We start from the raw sequence: 16,961 nt of genomic DNA, 5'->3' as shown, positions 1-16,961 counted from the left end.
GCTGCATATTTTTGCACAGCTGATTTTTGCTACCCATTAAATTCAATCAGTAGCAAAATTAGATGCAGGAAATATGCAGCAAAAATATGTAGTAGATCCTGTACGTGTGAATATACCCTTGAGTCAGGTATGAATCAGGTACTGCAGCAGATGCCCCATGCTGGAAAACATTATTTTTTTTCTTTTTAATCAACTGGTGCCAGAAAGTTAAACAGATTTGTAACTTACTTCTATTAAAAAATCGTAATCCTTCCAGAACTTATCAACTGCTGTAAACTAGAGGAAGTTCTTTTTTGAATTTCTTTTCTGTCTTTTCTGCTCTCTGCTGACACCTCTGTCCATGTCAGGAACTGTCCAGAGCAGGATAGGTTTTCTATTGGGATTTGCTCCTACTCTGGACAGTTCCTAATATGGACAGAGGTGTCAGCAGAGAGAACTGTGGCCAGAACGAGAGAGAGAAAAAAAAAAAAAAAAAAACTTCCTCTGTAGCATACAACAGCTGATAAGTACTGGAAGGATTAAGATTTTTAAATAGAAGTAATTTACAAATCTGTTTTAACGTGCTGGCCCCAGTTGATTTTAAAAAAAATAGTTTTTCACCGGAGTACCCCTTTAAAATCTCTGCTAACTCAGAGCTAGCATAGATTTCAGCTACAATATACACAAGCTCCCTAGAAGTAAATTAGTCCTGGAACAACTCCACCCAGGGAGGGGGGGGTGCATTCTGAAGGTATCTCACTCAGACAGCCCCTTTTACCTGCTAACCCACTAAATGTCTATTCTGTGTAACTGCATAAAGTACTAAACACTGGGGCAGACATTACTAACAATGAGGTGCATTTACTAATCTTTTACTATGTAGTCTGGTTTTTACCCTGTTTTTTTCTACTTCATTTTTGACTATGTGCGACAAATTTACTAAATTGCTGCACGGCATTAATAAATTTGGCACACATAGGCAAAAGTGGGAAATTTACTTCATGTAGTAGAAAAAATAGTCTGTTCCTTTTTCCTGCTGTCTGAATAGGTTTGGCTGCTGGTTTCCTTCTGGATCTTTTGTTTTTGAGTTTTTTTTAGCTTTTTCACCACATCTAAATAATTCAATAACTACAGTGGTCCCTCAAGTTACAATATTAATTGGTTCCAGGAAAACCATTGTAAGTTGAAACCATTGTATGTTGAGACCATAACTCTATGGAAACAGGGTAATTGGTTCTAAAGGCACCAAAATGTCATCCAAAAATAGGAAAAAGTGACAAAGAAAAATAAGTAGATAACTGATATAGATAAAGCAAATCCTTACATATAAAAGTAAGAAAGATCTGCTGGGAGCTGTAAATCACTGTCTATGTCAGTGTTTCCCAAGCAGGGAGCCTCCAGCTGTTGCAAAACTATAACTCCCAGCATGCCTGGACAGCCAAAGGCTGTCCGGGCATGCTGGGAGTTGTAGTTTTGCAAAAAATGGGGCCACCCTGCTTGGCAAACACTGGTCTATGTAGAGGACAGGAGCTTCTTCAGGGGTCCTGTACAGTACAGGCAATGTCCAAAACAAGTAATGGAGTTGCCCTCACCTGGTGTCCAAAAGAGCAGCTAACCCTGATACAGGTAAAGTGTACAGAACATGTAATACCAGTCAGTGCATACACTTCAGTAATACAGGGGTTTTACCAGTGAATGCCCATTTTGATTGGTTGGTTCTTCCAGCCATTGACACGTTTTACAGATCTGGACTGTCTGTAGCATTGTATGTTGAGTCTGGTTTCAACTTACGATGGTCCAGAAAAGACCATTGTATGTTGAAACTATTGTATGTTGAGGCCATTGTAAGTTGAGGGATCACTGTAAATTGTAGTCATGGCTCAGAAGTGGTAAACGGCGTTTAGTGTGTGTGTGTGTGTTTATTACATTTTTTTAACACAGTTTTTTTCTCCCTAAATGTACTTACACTTTTTTTTTTTTTGGTTACTTCTTCTACAGATCTGTGTATCCTGTGGACTCCTTCGGATTCGATGGACTACTTCGATGACCAGCGTTTTTCTTTGCTTGATGTTAATAAAATGGTTAACGAGGGCTTGTGGGGGAGTGTTTTTTGTAATAAATTTTTTTTAAAACCTGTTGTGTTTTATTTTTATTTTACTTTACTAGACAGGCTTAGTAGTGGAAGCTGTCTTATAGACTGAGTCCATTACTAAACCGGGCTTAGCGTTAGCCACAAAAACAGCTAGCGCTAACCCCCAATTATTACCCCGGTACCCAACACCACAGGGGTGCCGGGAAGAGCCGGTACCAACAGGCCCGGAGCGTCAAAAATGGCGCTCCTGGGCCTAGGCGGTAACAGGCTGGCGTTATTTAGGTTGGGGAGGGCCAGTAACAATGGTCCTCGCCCACCCTGGTAACGTCAGGCTCTTACTGTTTGGTTGGTATTTGGTTGAGAATAAAAATAGGGGGACCCTATGCGTTTTTTTAATATATTTAATTATTTATTTAAAAAAAAAAAACGCATAGGGTCCCCCCTATTTTCATTCTCAGCCAAATACCAACCAAACAGTAACAGCCTGACGTTCCCAGGGTGGGCGAGGACCATTGTTACTGGCCCTCCCCAGCCTAAATAACGCCAGCCTGTTACCGCCTAGGCCCAGGAGCGCCATTTTTGACGCTCCAGGCCTGTTGGTACCGGCTCTTCCCGGCACCCCTGTGGCGTTGGGTACCGGGGTAATAATAGGGGGTTAGCGCTAGCTGTTTTTGTGGCTAGCGCTAAGCCCAGGTTAGTAATGGACTCTGTCTATAAGACAGCTTCCACTACTAAGCCTGTCTAGTAAAGTAAGAAAAAAACACAACAGGTTTTAAAAAATTTTTATTACAAAAAACACTCCCCCACAAGCCCTCGTTAACCATTTTATTAAAATCAAACAAAGAAAAACGCTGGTCATCGAAGTAGTCCACCGAATCCGAAGGAGTCCACAGGATACACTGATCTGAAATGAGAAGAAAACAAAAAAAATGGGTTAGTACATTTATTATCACCTGCTCACACATCTCCCGCCCCGCACGACTACAACTGCCAGCATGCCCTTACAGTAAGGACATGCTGGGAGTTGTAGTTGTGTGGTGCAGGAGATGTGTGAGCAGGTGATAATAAATGTGACAAGCTTGTCCCCTGCCCCCAGCTGCAGGACTACAACTCCCAGCATGCCCTTACAGTAAGGTGGGGCGGAGGCCGGGCACAGTGTTTCCCAACCTGGGACTTGTAGTTTTGCAACATCTGGAGGCACCCTGGTTGGGAAACACTGTTTTAGGCCAGTGTTTCCCAACCAGGGTGCCTCCAGATGTTGCAAAACTACAAGCCCCAGCATGCCTGGACAGTCAAAGGCTGTCTAGGCATGCTGGGAGTTGTAGTTTTGCAACATCTGGAGGCAACCTGGCTGGGAAACACTGGAATAAAACAGTGTTTCCCAACCAGGGTGCCTCCAGATGTTGCAAAACTACAAGTCCCAGCATGCCTGGACAGTCAAAGGCTGTCTAGGCATGCTGGGAGTTGTAGTTTTGCAACATCTGGAGGCAACCTGGCTGGGAAACACTGGCCTAAAACAGTGTTTCCCAACCAGGGTGCCTCCAGATGTTGCAAAACTACAAGTCCCAGCATGCCTGGACAGTCAAAGGCTGTCTAGGCATGCTGGGAGTTGTAGTTTTGCAACATCTGGAGGCAACCTGGCTGGGAAACACTGGCCTAAAACAGTGTTTCCCAACCAGGGTGCCTCCAGATGTTGCAAAACTACAAGTCCCAGCATGCCTGGACAGTCAAAGGCTGTCTAGGCATGCTGGGAGTTGTAGTTTTGCAACATCTGGAGGCAACCTGGCTGGGAAACACTGGAATAAAACAGTGTTTCCCAACCAAGGTGCCTCCAGATGTTGCAAAACTACAAGCCCCAGCATGCCTGGACAGTCAAAGGCTGTCCAGGCATGCTGGGAGTTGTAGTCTTGCAACAACTGGAGGCACCCTGGTTGGGAAGCGTGCGCAACTTACCGGCTTCCGTAGGATCCAGCGCTGCACGACACTGCCGCGCGACGATCTCCGACAGCGATCGTCGCTGGAGCCTCGGAAGGGTAAGTGAACCTCTTCGCCGGTCCCCTTCAGCTGTTTAGTTTTGCAACAGCTGGAGGACTACAGTTTACAGACCACAAACCAGGGGTCTGCAAACTGTGGCCCTCCAGCTGTTGCAAAACTACAACTCCCAGCATGCCTGGACAGCCAATGGCTGTCCAGGCATGCTGGGAGTTGTAGTCTTGCAACATCTGGAGGCACCCTGGTTGGGAAACACTGTTTTAGGCCAGTGTTTCCCAACAAGGGTGCCTCCAGCTGTTGCAAAACTACAACTCCCAGCATGCCCGGACAGCCAATGGCTGTCCAGGCATGCTGGGAGTTGTAGTTTTGCAACATCTGGAGGCACCCTGGTTGGGAAACACTGTTTTAGGCCAGTGTTTCCCAGCAAGGGTGCCTCCAGCTGTTGCAAAACTACAACTCCCAGCATGCCCGGACAGCCAAAGGGTGTCCAGGCATGCTGGGAGTTGTAGTCTTGCAACATTTGGAGGCACCCTGGTTGGGAAGCTTGCGCAACTTACCGGCTTCCGTAGGATCCAGCGCTGCACGACACTGCCGCGCGACGATCTCCGTCAGCGATCGTCGCTGGAGCCTCGGAAGGGTAAGTGAACTTCTTCGCCGGTCCCCTTCAGCTGTTTAGTTTTGCAACAGCTGGAGGACTACAGTTTACAGACCACACACCAGTGGTCTGCAAACTGTGGCCCTCCAGCTGTTGCAAAACTACAACACCCAGCATGCCCTGACAGCCAAAGCCTATGGCTCTCAGGGCAGGAGCCCGGGCTGACATTACAGTGCAGCCGCCCGGGCTCCTCATACGGCCTCCCCGCTACCCCCCTTGTCTCCCGTCCGGGCTCCTCACACGGCCTCCCCGCTACCCCCCCCCCCCCTTGTCTCCCGCCCGCGCCGCTCAGCTCCCGCTGCTCCAAGACTACAACTCCCAGCGTGTCCTCACTGTAAGGCCATGCTGGGACTTGTAGTCTTGCAACAGCAGACAGATGGGAGTTGTGTGGCGCTGGCAGGTGAGAGGGGTGGGATGTAAATCACTGTAGTGACTGCAGTGTCCCGGTAGCGCAGTGAGGGTAGCGGGGAGAAAGTATGTCGGAGCCCGGGCGGCAGCAGCTTTTCCTGCTCCATGTTGGAGCTGGAGTAAATTTAGTCAATTTTTACGGCCGTTGCGACAGTTTATTGCGCAACTGCGACTGTCTCAGTTAATAAATTCCTGATCACTGCAAGTCAAAACTGAAAACTTGCGTAAATTAAGCGGGAAAAAAAAATTTGACTTTCTAGCTCTTGCTAGGGAAAGTCGCACAATTTATAGGGTAGGCGCAATTGCGACAATTTTGCGCCAAAAATAGTCAGAAAAAAATGACTAAACCCCTTAGTAAATGCCCCCCAATGTGATTAGCATCTTCCCAGCCTAAAATGGCCGATAACAGAGAACAGACCAATCTTTTAAAATTGGGAACCAAAATTATTTATTTTTTTATATCAAAGGTTTTATAGCAACAACAGAGAGACCGTCCAGCACTGTTCAGACTATATGCATAAACTCGTCCTCGCTTAGGCTGCATTTACACTTCGTTTTTACATTTCGGGTGCCGGATCCGGCTGGGGGAGGGGCAAACCGGGCTCTCCCGTACCCCAGCCGGCCCAGCGTTGAACTCCATTTACTTTAATGAGCCGACCGGAGTCAAACGGTGACTCCGGTCGGCTCATTTTTGACCCGTATACGGTTTTGTGACCGGACCTAAAGCCGTAGTATACAGTGCAATAGGACAGTGCAATAATCCAATGACAGTATAGGACAGTGTTTCCTGAACTGGAGAGAGGTGTCAGCAGAGAGCAATGTGGCCAGAAAGAAAAGAAATTCAAAAAGAAAAGAACTTCCTGTGGATAATACAGCAGCTAATAAGTACTGGAAGCATTAAGATTTTTTAATAGAAGTAATTTACAAATCAGTTAGAGTAGCTATCATTAACTAAACTTTCCCTAATCCCCCTCCCCATCTGTTCCTGACACTAACTACCTCTATCCCTGTATTTATTTCTATGTTAAACCCCATTGAAATATCTTTTTATTAGCCTCTTCGATAGCTCAGTGTTGAGCTCTCTGCAGAGGGTAGGAAGTGGGCTTGGCCCGGCAGGCGCGACGTCATGTGAAGCCTGGCCCGGCCGGCTTCCGCCCGTCTCTCTCTCTCCTGTATCTGAGAGACTACAGCCAATGAGAAGAGGGAGATGCAGAGGGCAGGGATATATAAATTACGCGCACGAGCATTGTGCTCGCTCTCTGACTGTTTCATATACAGGCGGAGGATGCGCATTTTGGACCACACCGCCCAGCCAGCAGTGGTCCGAACGTGCCAGACGTGAAGCGGGGGGATGGGGTAAGTAATTCCTGGACCACATAGGGTGACACCTAGTGGCCAGGATTTCAAATGTAAAATAAACTGTGAAAGACGGATTTTTTTTAATGACATATCACAAAGATTTTTTATTTAGGCATAATCTATTTAAATTTAAAAAAATAAGTTTAATGAGAGTACCCATTTAAACTTTCTGGCTCCAGTTGATTTAAAAAATATATTTTTCAGTGGAGTACCCCTTTACAGCAAGCTCTCCTTTAAAAGTGACCAATGTCAGACAAAGGGTTGTTTGAGCATGTGAGAGACTATGTTGAAGCAGACTAGAGACTAGGTAACCTTTGGATAGGATCATCTCAAGAGAATTTAAAGAGAAATGTCTCAAGGAATACACGCTGGGCAATGTGCACAGGTTATCCACGTACAAAGTCCATGTTTTTTTAAAAGCAGTTTATGGTTTTGCAAATAGAAAGGATGTAAGGAATTGAAGGAGCTGCCCAACTTTATTTTTTGGAATATAGACTCTCCTTTTTTCTTAGTTGCTTCCCCCAACTCAGGTTTAAATTCCAACCAAGGGCAACATCTGCAAGGCTGTGTAAGTCCATGTGTGTGTGGATATATATGTTTTGTGTGTGTGTGTATATAATTATTTTTTTTTTTTTTTTTTTTTTTTAAATAGCATTTTTGGCTTTTCATAAAAAAATGTTGTGTAAAGTAAGGGAACTGTGCGCATGTAGGGCTGGATAATGGTCGGTTGATGAGGAGACTCCTGGACACAAAAAAAATAAAAATAAATTATATATATATATTGGGGGCATAATTTTATAGCGGCTGATATGAGCAACCACTGCAGTATCTGTCAATCACCTGATCTCTGCCACATCAGCACATTCCATTGGGCTCTGATTTTAGCTCCACCTTCAGGTGTGGGGCTAAAATTCAAATTAAAGGGGTAATCCAGTGGAAAACTTTTTTTTTAATTTTTAAAATTTTTTTATCAACTGGTGACAGAAAATTAAACAGATTTGTAAATTAGAGCAAAGTAGAAAGATAGTCAGCTCACCCGGCCACTGCACGGCAATATAATCCTCCAAGGATATGAAGAAAGCAGGTAGATGCCAGCGATTAAGAAACTTCACCTTTATTGGAACCACGCAAAATCATCGACATGGAGAGAATTCAGTAAGACAAACATTTAAAATTCCAGGAGTCAGCGCCAAGCATGACGCGTTTCAGGTCATGTGACCTTTCATCAGATGCTTCCCACCATGCATCTGATGAAAGGTCACATGACCTGAAACGCGTCATGCTTGGCGCTGACTCCTGGAATTTTAAATGTTTGTCTTACTGAATTCTCTCCATGTCGATGATTTTACGTGGTTCCAATAAAGGTGAAGTTTCTTAATCGCTGGCATCTACCTGCTTTCTTCAGATTTGTAAATTACTTCTATTAAAAAATCTTAATCCTTCCAGTACTTATTAGCTGCTGAATACTACAGAGGAAATTATTTTCTTTTTGGAACACAGTGCTCTCTGCTGACATCTCTGACCACTTTAGGAATTGTCCAGAGCAGCATATGCTTGCTATGGGGATTTTCTCCTACTCTGGACAGTTCTTAAAATGGACAGAGGTGTCAGCAGAGAGCCCTGTGCTCATGATTCAGCAGAGAGTTCTGTGTTCCAAAAAGAAAATTTCCTCTATAGTATTCAGCAGCTAATATGTATTGGAAGGATTAAGATTTTTTTTATAGAAGTAATTTACAAATCTGTTTAACTTTCTTGCACCAGTTGATAAAAAAAAAAAAAAAAAGTTTTCCACTGGAGTACCCCTCTAAAGACTAGCCAGCCCATGGGAGGAAAGCTGCCCCCACCAGAGGACTCAACCTGTGACATCACATTTAATGGAAGGAACAGGAAGCGAAAGCAAATGTGAAATCACAGGCAGATTGGTCTAGAAGCATAAGACACCCACAAAGCTCAATGAAATTCTAGTTTATTAAAAAGTTCCAGAAAACCCCTTTAAAAGTAATATAACTGACAGCGTTTTCTTTTTTTTTTTAAACACATCATCTATTCACAGGATAGGTGATAAGTATCTGATCAGTGGGGTCCCACCGCCCCTACAATCATCAGAACAGGGGTCAAATAAGGCACTTTGCTTTCTTTGGAAGTTCCACAAACGGGGAATGGAGCAGTGACCTAGCGTGTGTGTGATACTACTACTAGTCAGAGGACACCTGACCTCTATTCCTGTGATCGGTGGTGGTCCCAGTGACTCCATGAACCCCTGTGAACACAACTTCCATTAGCATAATCCCTTTTAAGCAACAACATACCACACAGGCAAAATAATGCCAATGCATGTTCTGGCAGCACAATGAGCACGATCAGGTCATTATAGAAAGATTTAAGGTCCAAGATACTTCTGGGTAAAGTCGGTGATAAACTGCAGCTTTACTGTACATCACAGATTTGTACAGATCTCAATAACTTACCAGTGTAAATGCACAAACAAAGCAGCAGATGAATGGAGTAGGCAGCCAAGAGTGCGACTATGAGCAGCAGGATACTAAGGGACAAGAAGAAGGACATGTTTAATTGTCATATTACCCCATGGTTATATATACAGCACATAACAGAAGTATATTAGGCTGAGTTAGTAATTCACTAATACAGAAGCATATTCTAAAAATTGCATCACTTGAGCTATATGGTGTGTGACGCTTTCATGACTAACACACCACAACTAGGTTAGAGAGCATTTACTGGGATGGAACAAGCAAATGGAAAGCAGGAGTCAGACTAAGCACGAGACCGACTGCTGACCGCTTCCTCTTTCATTACCATGCAGAGCTGTGGACTCTTCACAGTCCTACTATTATTATAGGGGAGCATGGGGAGGTGTCTCACATGCTGTGGACTCTTCACAGTCCTACTATTATTATAGGGGACCATAGGAAGGTGTCTTACATGCTGTGGACTCTTCACAGTCCTATTATTATTATAGGGGAGCATGGGGAGGTGTATCACATGCTATAGACTCTTCACAGTCCTACTATTATTATAGTGGACCATGGGGAGGTGTCTTACATGCTGTGGACTCTTCACAGTCCTACCATTATTATAGGGGAGGTGTCTCACATGCTGTGGACTCTTCACAGTCCTACCATTATTATAGGGGAGCATGGGGAGGTGTCTCACATCCTGTGGACTCTTCAGTCCTACTATATTAGTGGACCATGGGGAGGTGTCTCACATGCTGTGGGCCCTTCATAGTCCTACCATTATTATAGGGGAGCATGGGGAGGTGTCTCACATGCTGTGGACTCTTCACAGTCCTACCATTATTATAGGGGAGCATGGGGAGGTGTCTCACATCCTGTGGACTCTTCAGTCCTACTATATTAGTGGACCATGGGGAGGTGTCTCACATGCTGTGGGCCCTTCATAGTCCTACCATTATTATAGGGGAGCATGGGGAGGTGTCTCACATGCTGTGGACTCTTCACAGTCCTATTTTAGTGGACCATGGGAAGGTGTCTCGCATGCTGTGGACCCTTCACAGTCCTATTATTATTATAGGGGAGCATGGGGAGGTGTCTCACATGCTATAGACTCTTCACAGTCCTACTATTATTATAGTGGACCATGGGGAGGTGTCTTACATGCTGTGGACTCTTCACAGTCCTACCATTATTATAGGGGAGGTGTCTCACAAGCTGTGGACTCTTCACAGTCCTACCATTATTATAGGGGAGCATAGGAAGGTGTCTCACATCCTGTGGACTCTTCAGTCCTACTATATTAGTGGACCATGGGGAGGTGTCTCACATGCTGTGGGCCCTTCATAGTCCTACTATTATTATAGGGGAGCATGGGGAGGTGTCTTACATGCTGTGGACTCTTCACAGTCCTACCATTATTATAGGGGAGCATGGGGAGGTGTCTCACATGCTGTGGACTCTTCACAGTCCTATTTTAGTGGACCATGGGAAGGTGTCTCGCATGCTGTGGACCCTTCATAGTCCTACTATTATTATAGGGGAGCATGGGGAGGTGTCTCACATGCTATAGATTCTTCACAGTCCTACCATTATTATAGGGGAGCATGGGGAGGTGTCTCACATGCTGTGGACTCTTCACAGTCCTACTATTATTATAGGGGAGCATGGGGAGGTGTCTCACATGCTGTGGACTCTTCAGTCCTACTATATTAGTGGACCATGGGGAGGTGTCTCACATGCTGTGGGCCCTTCAAAGTCCTACTATTATTATAGGGGAGCATGGGGAGGTGTCTCACATGCTGTGGACTCTTCACAGTCTTACCATTATTATAGGGGAGCATGGGGAGGTGTCTCACATGCTGTGGACTTTTCACAGTCCTACTATTTTAGTGGACCATGGGAAGGTGTCTCACATGCTGTGGACCCTTCATAGTCCTACTATTATTATAGGGGAGCATGGGGAGGTGTCTCACATGCTGTGGACCCTTCATAGTCCTACTATTATTATAGGGGAGCATGGGGGGGTGTCTCACATGCTGTGGACTCTTCACAGTCCTACTACAGTATTATTATAGGGGAGAATGGGGAGGTGTCTCACATGCTGTGGACTCTTCACAGTCCTACCATTATTATAGGGGACCATGGGGAGGTGTCTCACATGCTGTGGACTCTTCACAGTCCTATTTTAGTGGACCATGGGGAGGTGTCTCACATGCTGTGGACCCTTCATAGTCCTATTATTATAGGGGAGCATGGGGAGGTGTCTCACATGCTATAGACTCTTCACAGTCCTATCATTATTTTAGTGGACCATGGGGAGGTGTCTCGCATGCTGTGGACTCTTCACAGTCCTACTATTATTATAGGGGAGCATGGGGATCCGATTCGGACAGTGACTTGTAGGAATATTGACACTTTTTGCTCAGCCATATTAAATATGTGATGTTTAAATAAGGTCTGCACTGCCATATGTCGGTGCTCATGGACCAAGTATAGATACAGGTAACGAAGAAAGGGTCCGGCACTCAAAGTTTTATCGAATCTTATGGATTTATTGTAGTTAGCATAGCACAGTTGATAAAGGCTGCTGATCCGTAACGTGTACTGTCTGTATAGTATGCTATGCTAACTACAATAAATCGATAAGATTCGATAAAACTTTGAGTGCCGGGACCCTTTCTTCGTCACCTATATTAAATATGTGAAACTAAAGTTGTATTGTTACGGTCCAGTGCTGTCAGGGAAAGTGGACATAAATTATGGCGACCTAAAGGGAACCTGTCATCACTTTGATGCTGCAAAAACAAGAAAAATAGCCAGCACAACTACCTAATACAGTGGTCCCTCACGTTACAATATAAATTGGTTCCAGGACGACCATTGTATGTTGAGACCTGGTAATTGGTTCTAAAGCCCTAAAATGTCATCCAAAAATAGGAAAAAGGGGAGAATTAAAGAATTTAAAGTTTATATAAAAGTAAGAAAGATCTGCTGGGAACTGTAATCACTGTCTATGTCAGTGTTTTCCAAGCAGGGAGCCTCCAGCTGTAGCAAAACTACAACTCCCAGCATGCCCGGACAGCCAAAGGCTGTCCCGGGCATGTTGGGAGTTGTAGTTTTGCAACAGCTGGGGGCACCCTGCTTGGGAAACACTGGTCTATGTAGAGGACAGGAGCTTCTTCGGGGTCCTGTACAGTACACACAGTGTCCTAAAAAAGTAACATGGAGTCGCCCTCACCTGGTGTCCAAAGGAGCAGCTAACCCTGGTACAGGTAGAGTGTACAGAACATGTAATACCTCTATGTACTGTAGGGGGCGCTATCAGACACCAGTCAGTGCATGCACTTCAGTAATACAGGGGTTTTACCAGTAAATTGCCCATTCTGATTGGTCAGTTCTCTCGGCCATTGACAAGTTTCACAGATCTGGACTGTCTTCGTCCAGATTGTCATTGTATGTTGAGTCTGGTTTCAACTTACAATGGTCCAGAAAAGACCATTGTATGTTGAAACTTTTGTATGTTGAGGCCATTGTAAGTTGAGGGATCACTGTACACGGGTGCACTCTCCATTTTCTGACCAAGAGTGCTGCTGCAACCTTCCTTTTTGTATACTTTGTATTTGCCACAGCAGCGTGCACCTGTGTATTAGGTAGTTGTGTTGGCTATTTTTGTTTTTGCTGTACAATTTAGGGGGAGTGGCACCCTGTGTTGTTGAGCACCCCTCCCTTTTTCACAGGAGGTTTTTTCGAATTTAATAGTAGTGGATTCTGCATGTCACCCAGTCAGAGGCCATATGCCCAGCAGAGGTGAGTGAAATGAGTGTTAGGGTTCCACCTGAAATGAGGCCACCTCCGTGTGGTGAATGGGGGACACGTTTTGACCAAGAGTGCTGCTGTAACATTCTTTTTTTGTATCACTTTGATGCTGCCTGAACGACAAATCTCCAGAGCGGTTGGTACCTGATGGCTTTTGCCCGTCCTTTTGTCTTTAATCTGTCCATATACCCCAACAGAGAGAGTTATCAATCAAGGCTGGTGGGGTGGGCAGAAGCCACCAGGGACCACCCTGATGACTTGTGGTTCAGGCAGCATGAGTGATGAGAGGTTCCCTTTAAGGCCAACTTACCATTTAGGTTTTATATCCAAGTATACAGGAACGGAGCAGGACATGTTAAAGGAAAATGAGTTAGTCTTCTTCTTATGATACAACAGCTTTCATACTCCTCAGATGTCTCCTGCTCATTTATAGCATCTATATTTCAGCAAGAAGACTAGCACCCCCCCCCCCCCCCCCCCCCCCCCCAAACCACCCAGTTCTACAGTGATCGAAAATGTGTGGAGGTCAGGTGTCCTGTTGCAGATAGGCTGGTTTACACAGCTAAATACAATACAAAACTGACCTAAATCCGATTATTCCGGTGTTGGCCATGGCATATGACAAGCCAAGAATCCCACTTCCCATTATAGCGTTCATTAGGTTGAACACAGAAAATCCAAAAGATGCTCCGGGGGACGACCTTCTCTGTGGTCTCTGCAAGACAAGAATTACATCAAGCTCAGCATTATTTTCAACCATGGAGAGTCTATACCAGCTTGTATTCTGCAGAACACCATTGAGGAATGGATAAATGTCTCTCTCCCGATCCTTTTGTGTTCTCAATGGTTAGAGGAGGGGTAAGCCACGGTCAGACTACTCTAGTGATGGCTAAGCTCTCTGAGAACAAAAGGGTCGGGCAGTTGAAGTCCAACACACTCGACCTTTTTCTTTACTAAACATCATCTGTCAGGGAGGGGTCAGCAGGCGCCAAACAATTTAGACAGTTGGCTGGTTCTGTGGCAGGTTTGGATGGATTTTGGCTACAGTGATCGAGAATCTTGTAAATAATTTCTATCTAAGCAAGTGTTGTGCATATGTGAGAATGTACTTGATGTGTTGCACGTTAATATGTAAGATATGTACATGAATAAAGCATTAAAGGGGTATTCTGACAACAGGTCAGTTTATACAAAGGGAGATATGTGATATTTAGGAGATATTTACATAACAGAACGCTTAGCTGTTTCCATAACTTCAGGACTACAATAGACAGAGCCGGGTGCAGGTGCTGTCATCTCCCCAGCTTGTCTCCTATACAGACGCCTAATGGCGAGGGAAGTAGTCTATACTTTTAGTCTTGGAATACACATTTATGTGGAATACAGATTTAAGTTTACAGACTGCTATCCTAAATTATAGACACAGATTAAACACTTATATAATGTGGTTAATACCATTATATGTATATTTGTCATTTGTTGCCCGTGTCTCTGTGAGGAGACCAAATACAGGAAGTGAGGGTGGACAAGCAGGGCTCTGTGCACCGAGGACAAGCGGGGGGGGCCCTGTGCGCCGAGGACAAGCGGGGGGCTCTGTGCGCCGAGGACAAGCGGGGGGGGGGGCCCTGTGCGCCGAGGACAAGCGGGGGGGGGGGGGGGGGCTCTGTGCGCCGAGGACAAGCGGGGGGGCCCTGTGCGCCGAGGACAAGCGGGGGGGGCCCTGTGCGCCGAGGACAAGCGGGGGGGCCCTGTGCACCGAGGACAAGCGGGGGGGGCCCTGTGCACCGAGGACAAGCGGGGGGGGGGGGCCTGTGCACCGAGGACAAGCGGGGGGCCTTGTGCACCGAAGACAAGCGGGGCTCTGTACACAGAGGACAAGCGGGGCTCTGTACACCGAGGCCCTGTGACATTCCCCCGGATCACTTTTCAGGATGATTGACAAACCAGGAGCCTGCACAGAGCTCCGCCTGTCCACCCTCACTTCCTGTATTTGGACTCCTCATACCATTTGAAGACCCACAGGCAATAGCTGCAGGGACAGAATTTTTTCACCCAAAAATTAACAAATGTTTTAAATCAATGTATATTACAAATATACATATAATGGTATTATCTACATTAGAACAAAAGAAATCCAACACCACGGTCTCTGATTAGGCACGTAGCTCTTTACTGAAGAAACATCGACAGGAACAAGGAACACAGATGGCGCGGACCAAGGAGTGACGCTTTTCGGCGGACGTAGCCGCCTTAGTCGTACTACACAAACCCAGGAAACCATCCCCTCTAAATAGGGGGAGAGCTCCTCCCACCGCCAGGTGAAATACCTGTGCCGGTAAGGGCGGAACAATCCCACTAAACAGATGGGGACTCACATAAATTAGACACCATCAGTGCAATGTCAACCACTATACACAGTAACGTACATAATGTATTTATAAAGCATCAATGTTGTATATGTTAATAGTAGTATAAGTGTTATATATAAAATATACAGTAATCACACATTACGGGGTGAAAAAAGAGGAAAATGGTTACTATGGAAATAAAGTCCTGATACCTGTGTCACGTACTTTAATACATAGTGAAAAAAATTATTTTTTAATAAATAACAACGAAAAATAAATAAAAATGAACATATACAAGTTAATATAACTATGCAGTGAATCACCAAAATATAAATAATATATGCAAAGTAATGAAAAAGACAAAAATGTGATTATAAAAATCTGCATAAAAATGATGTAAGTTGTCATAAGAGCATCGTTAGAGTGTGCAAGACAGCCAACAACAATGAACAATTTGACAGACGAACTGCCCGAAAATTGTAGAATCTCAAGAATACAATAGGCTGGCTGGGTACGTGTAGCAGGGAAGTGAGGGGGGGGGGGGGTTGGTTTGGGATGGGGGTGACTGGGATGGGTGTATTGTTAGTAGGTTAGGATGAGGAATCATTGATGGACTAAGATTTAGGGAGATTTTGTAGGCGATCCACGGGCCCCATATTGTTTTGTCTTAAATTTGTCATGAGTAAGAGAGTGCCATCTGGTCATTTCCTCAATCTTACAAATTTGGTTCAGTTTTTCTAACCATTGACTTAGAAGGAGGGGTTGTGTGGCGCTGGGTGACGAGGGTCTTAGCAGCCACTATCATGTAGAGAGACCTAGTAGAAGGTTTGAGCGTGGGTGTCGGAAGAGCTTTGGCAACAGGTTCCATGGACAATCTAATAGAGCTGTTGTAAACTGCATTCATGGCATTTTCGACATCCCTCCAAAAACGTTGGATGATGGAGCATGATCACCAGATATGAGAGAGTGTACCCACATCAGTTTTGTACCATCTATTGAGTCATTTTAATTGGTTTTTCTGTAATTTAATGCAGCGAGAGAAGCCGTGGGAACACTGGAGAACATGGTGGCAGAGATAGTCAGTCAGTTGGATGGCCCAACTCTTTTTCCCATTAATGTTGGTAGAGAGGGGAGCTAAAAGATAGGTCTTTCGTCAGGTGATCGCAGAACAAAGACAATTTCAATTTAGCTCTAGGGCCCCGGGTGCAGAGCTCTTCTAACCACAAAAGGGACTTGGCAATAGTGAATTCCTTAAGAAATGCCAGACATGCTCAGTACAGCTTTACAAAATAAGGGTTAAAAACCTGATAAAAAAAAATAATTATATACCGTAGAACCGCCATAATTTACAAACATACCATGATACACTTATTTGGTCATACCGCCCAGCCGTAGTTACTATTGTTGTCTTCAGCGTCTATATCTTCATATTAACATCTTAGTGATGTGTTTATATTCTCCTCCACCCCTGATGAACCCATCTCAAATATATATGGGAGAAACGCAGGAATACGGAGTATGAGACTTAAATACTTTTATATCCATATATGTGGTGGTTGGTGTATCCCTAATCCCTATCCACACTTATTTTCAGTAAGGGTAAGGATTGTATAAGGTAGGGATATTTATGGTCAGGTTACTCACCTGTATCCTTACTCCCTCCCAGTCGGTCAGTTTAGCAGACAATAAAAAAATGTTCATCAAACAAGTATATCTTGGACTTGTAATCAATTGCTGAAGATTCTTTATGCATTTATTGTAAATATTTTTCTTTGGATTATTGTATTTCTGTAAATTTTATATGAAATCTAGTAAAAGTTATATTTTATACTGCA

General features: G+C 44.6%; 2 protein-coding genes across 3 annotated transcripts in view; one reads left to right on the top strand and one right to left on the bottom strand.

Annotated features, from left to right (window-relative positions):
- TRMT5 (tRNA methyltransferase 5) overlaps positions 1 to 16,961 on the top strand; it is a 276,752-nt gene that overhangs the window by 216,657 nt on the left and 43,134 nt on the right. The gene's annotated exons all lie outside the window — the stretch shown is intronic.
- The window catches only part of SLC38A6 (solute carrier family 38 member 6), an 88,576-nt gene that overhangs the window by 68,334 nt on the left and 3,281 nt on the right, over positions 1 to 16,961 (bottom strand). For both annotated transcript variants that reach the window (XM_056547373.1, XM_056547374.1), the window contains exons 2-3: positions 13,363 to 13,493; positions 8,954 to 9,027 (exon numbers count right to left, since the gene is read on the bottom strand). In XM_056547373.1, the coding sequence (XP_056403348.1) occupies positions 8,954 to 9,027; positions 13,363 to 13,493 (205 nt within the window). The remainder of the gene's footprint in view (positions 1 to 8,953; positions 9,028 to 13,362; positions 13,494 to 16,961) is intronic.

Source organism: Hyla sarda, chromosome 11, assembly GCF_029499605.1.
Source record: "Hyla sarda isolate aHylSar1 chromosome 11, aHylSar1.hap1, whole genome shotgun sequence".
In the NCBI taxonomy this organism is placed as follows: domain Eukaryota; kingdom Metazoa; phylum Chordata; class Amphibia; order Anura; family Hylidae; genus Hyla; species Hyla sarda.
The sequence above is the reverse complement of the archived record's forward strand: the minus strand, read 5'-3'. Positions and strand labels throughout refer to the sequence as shown.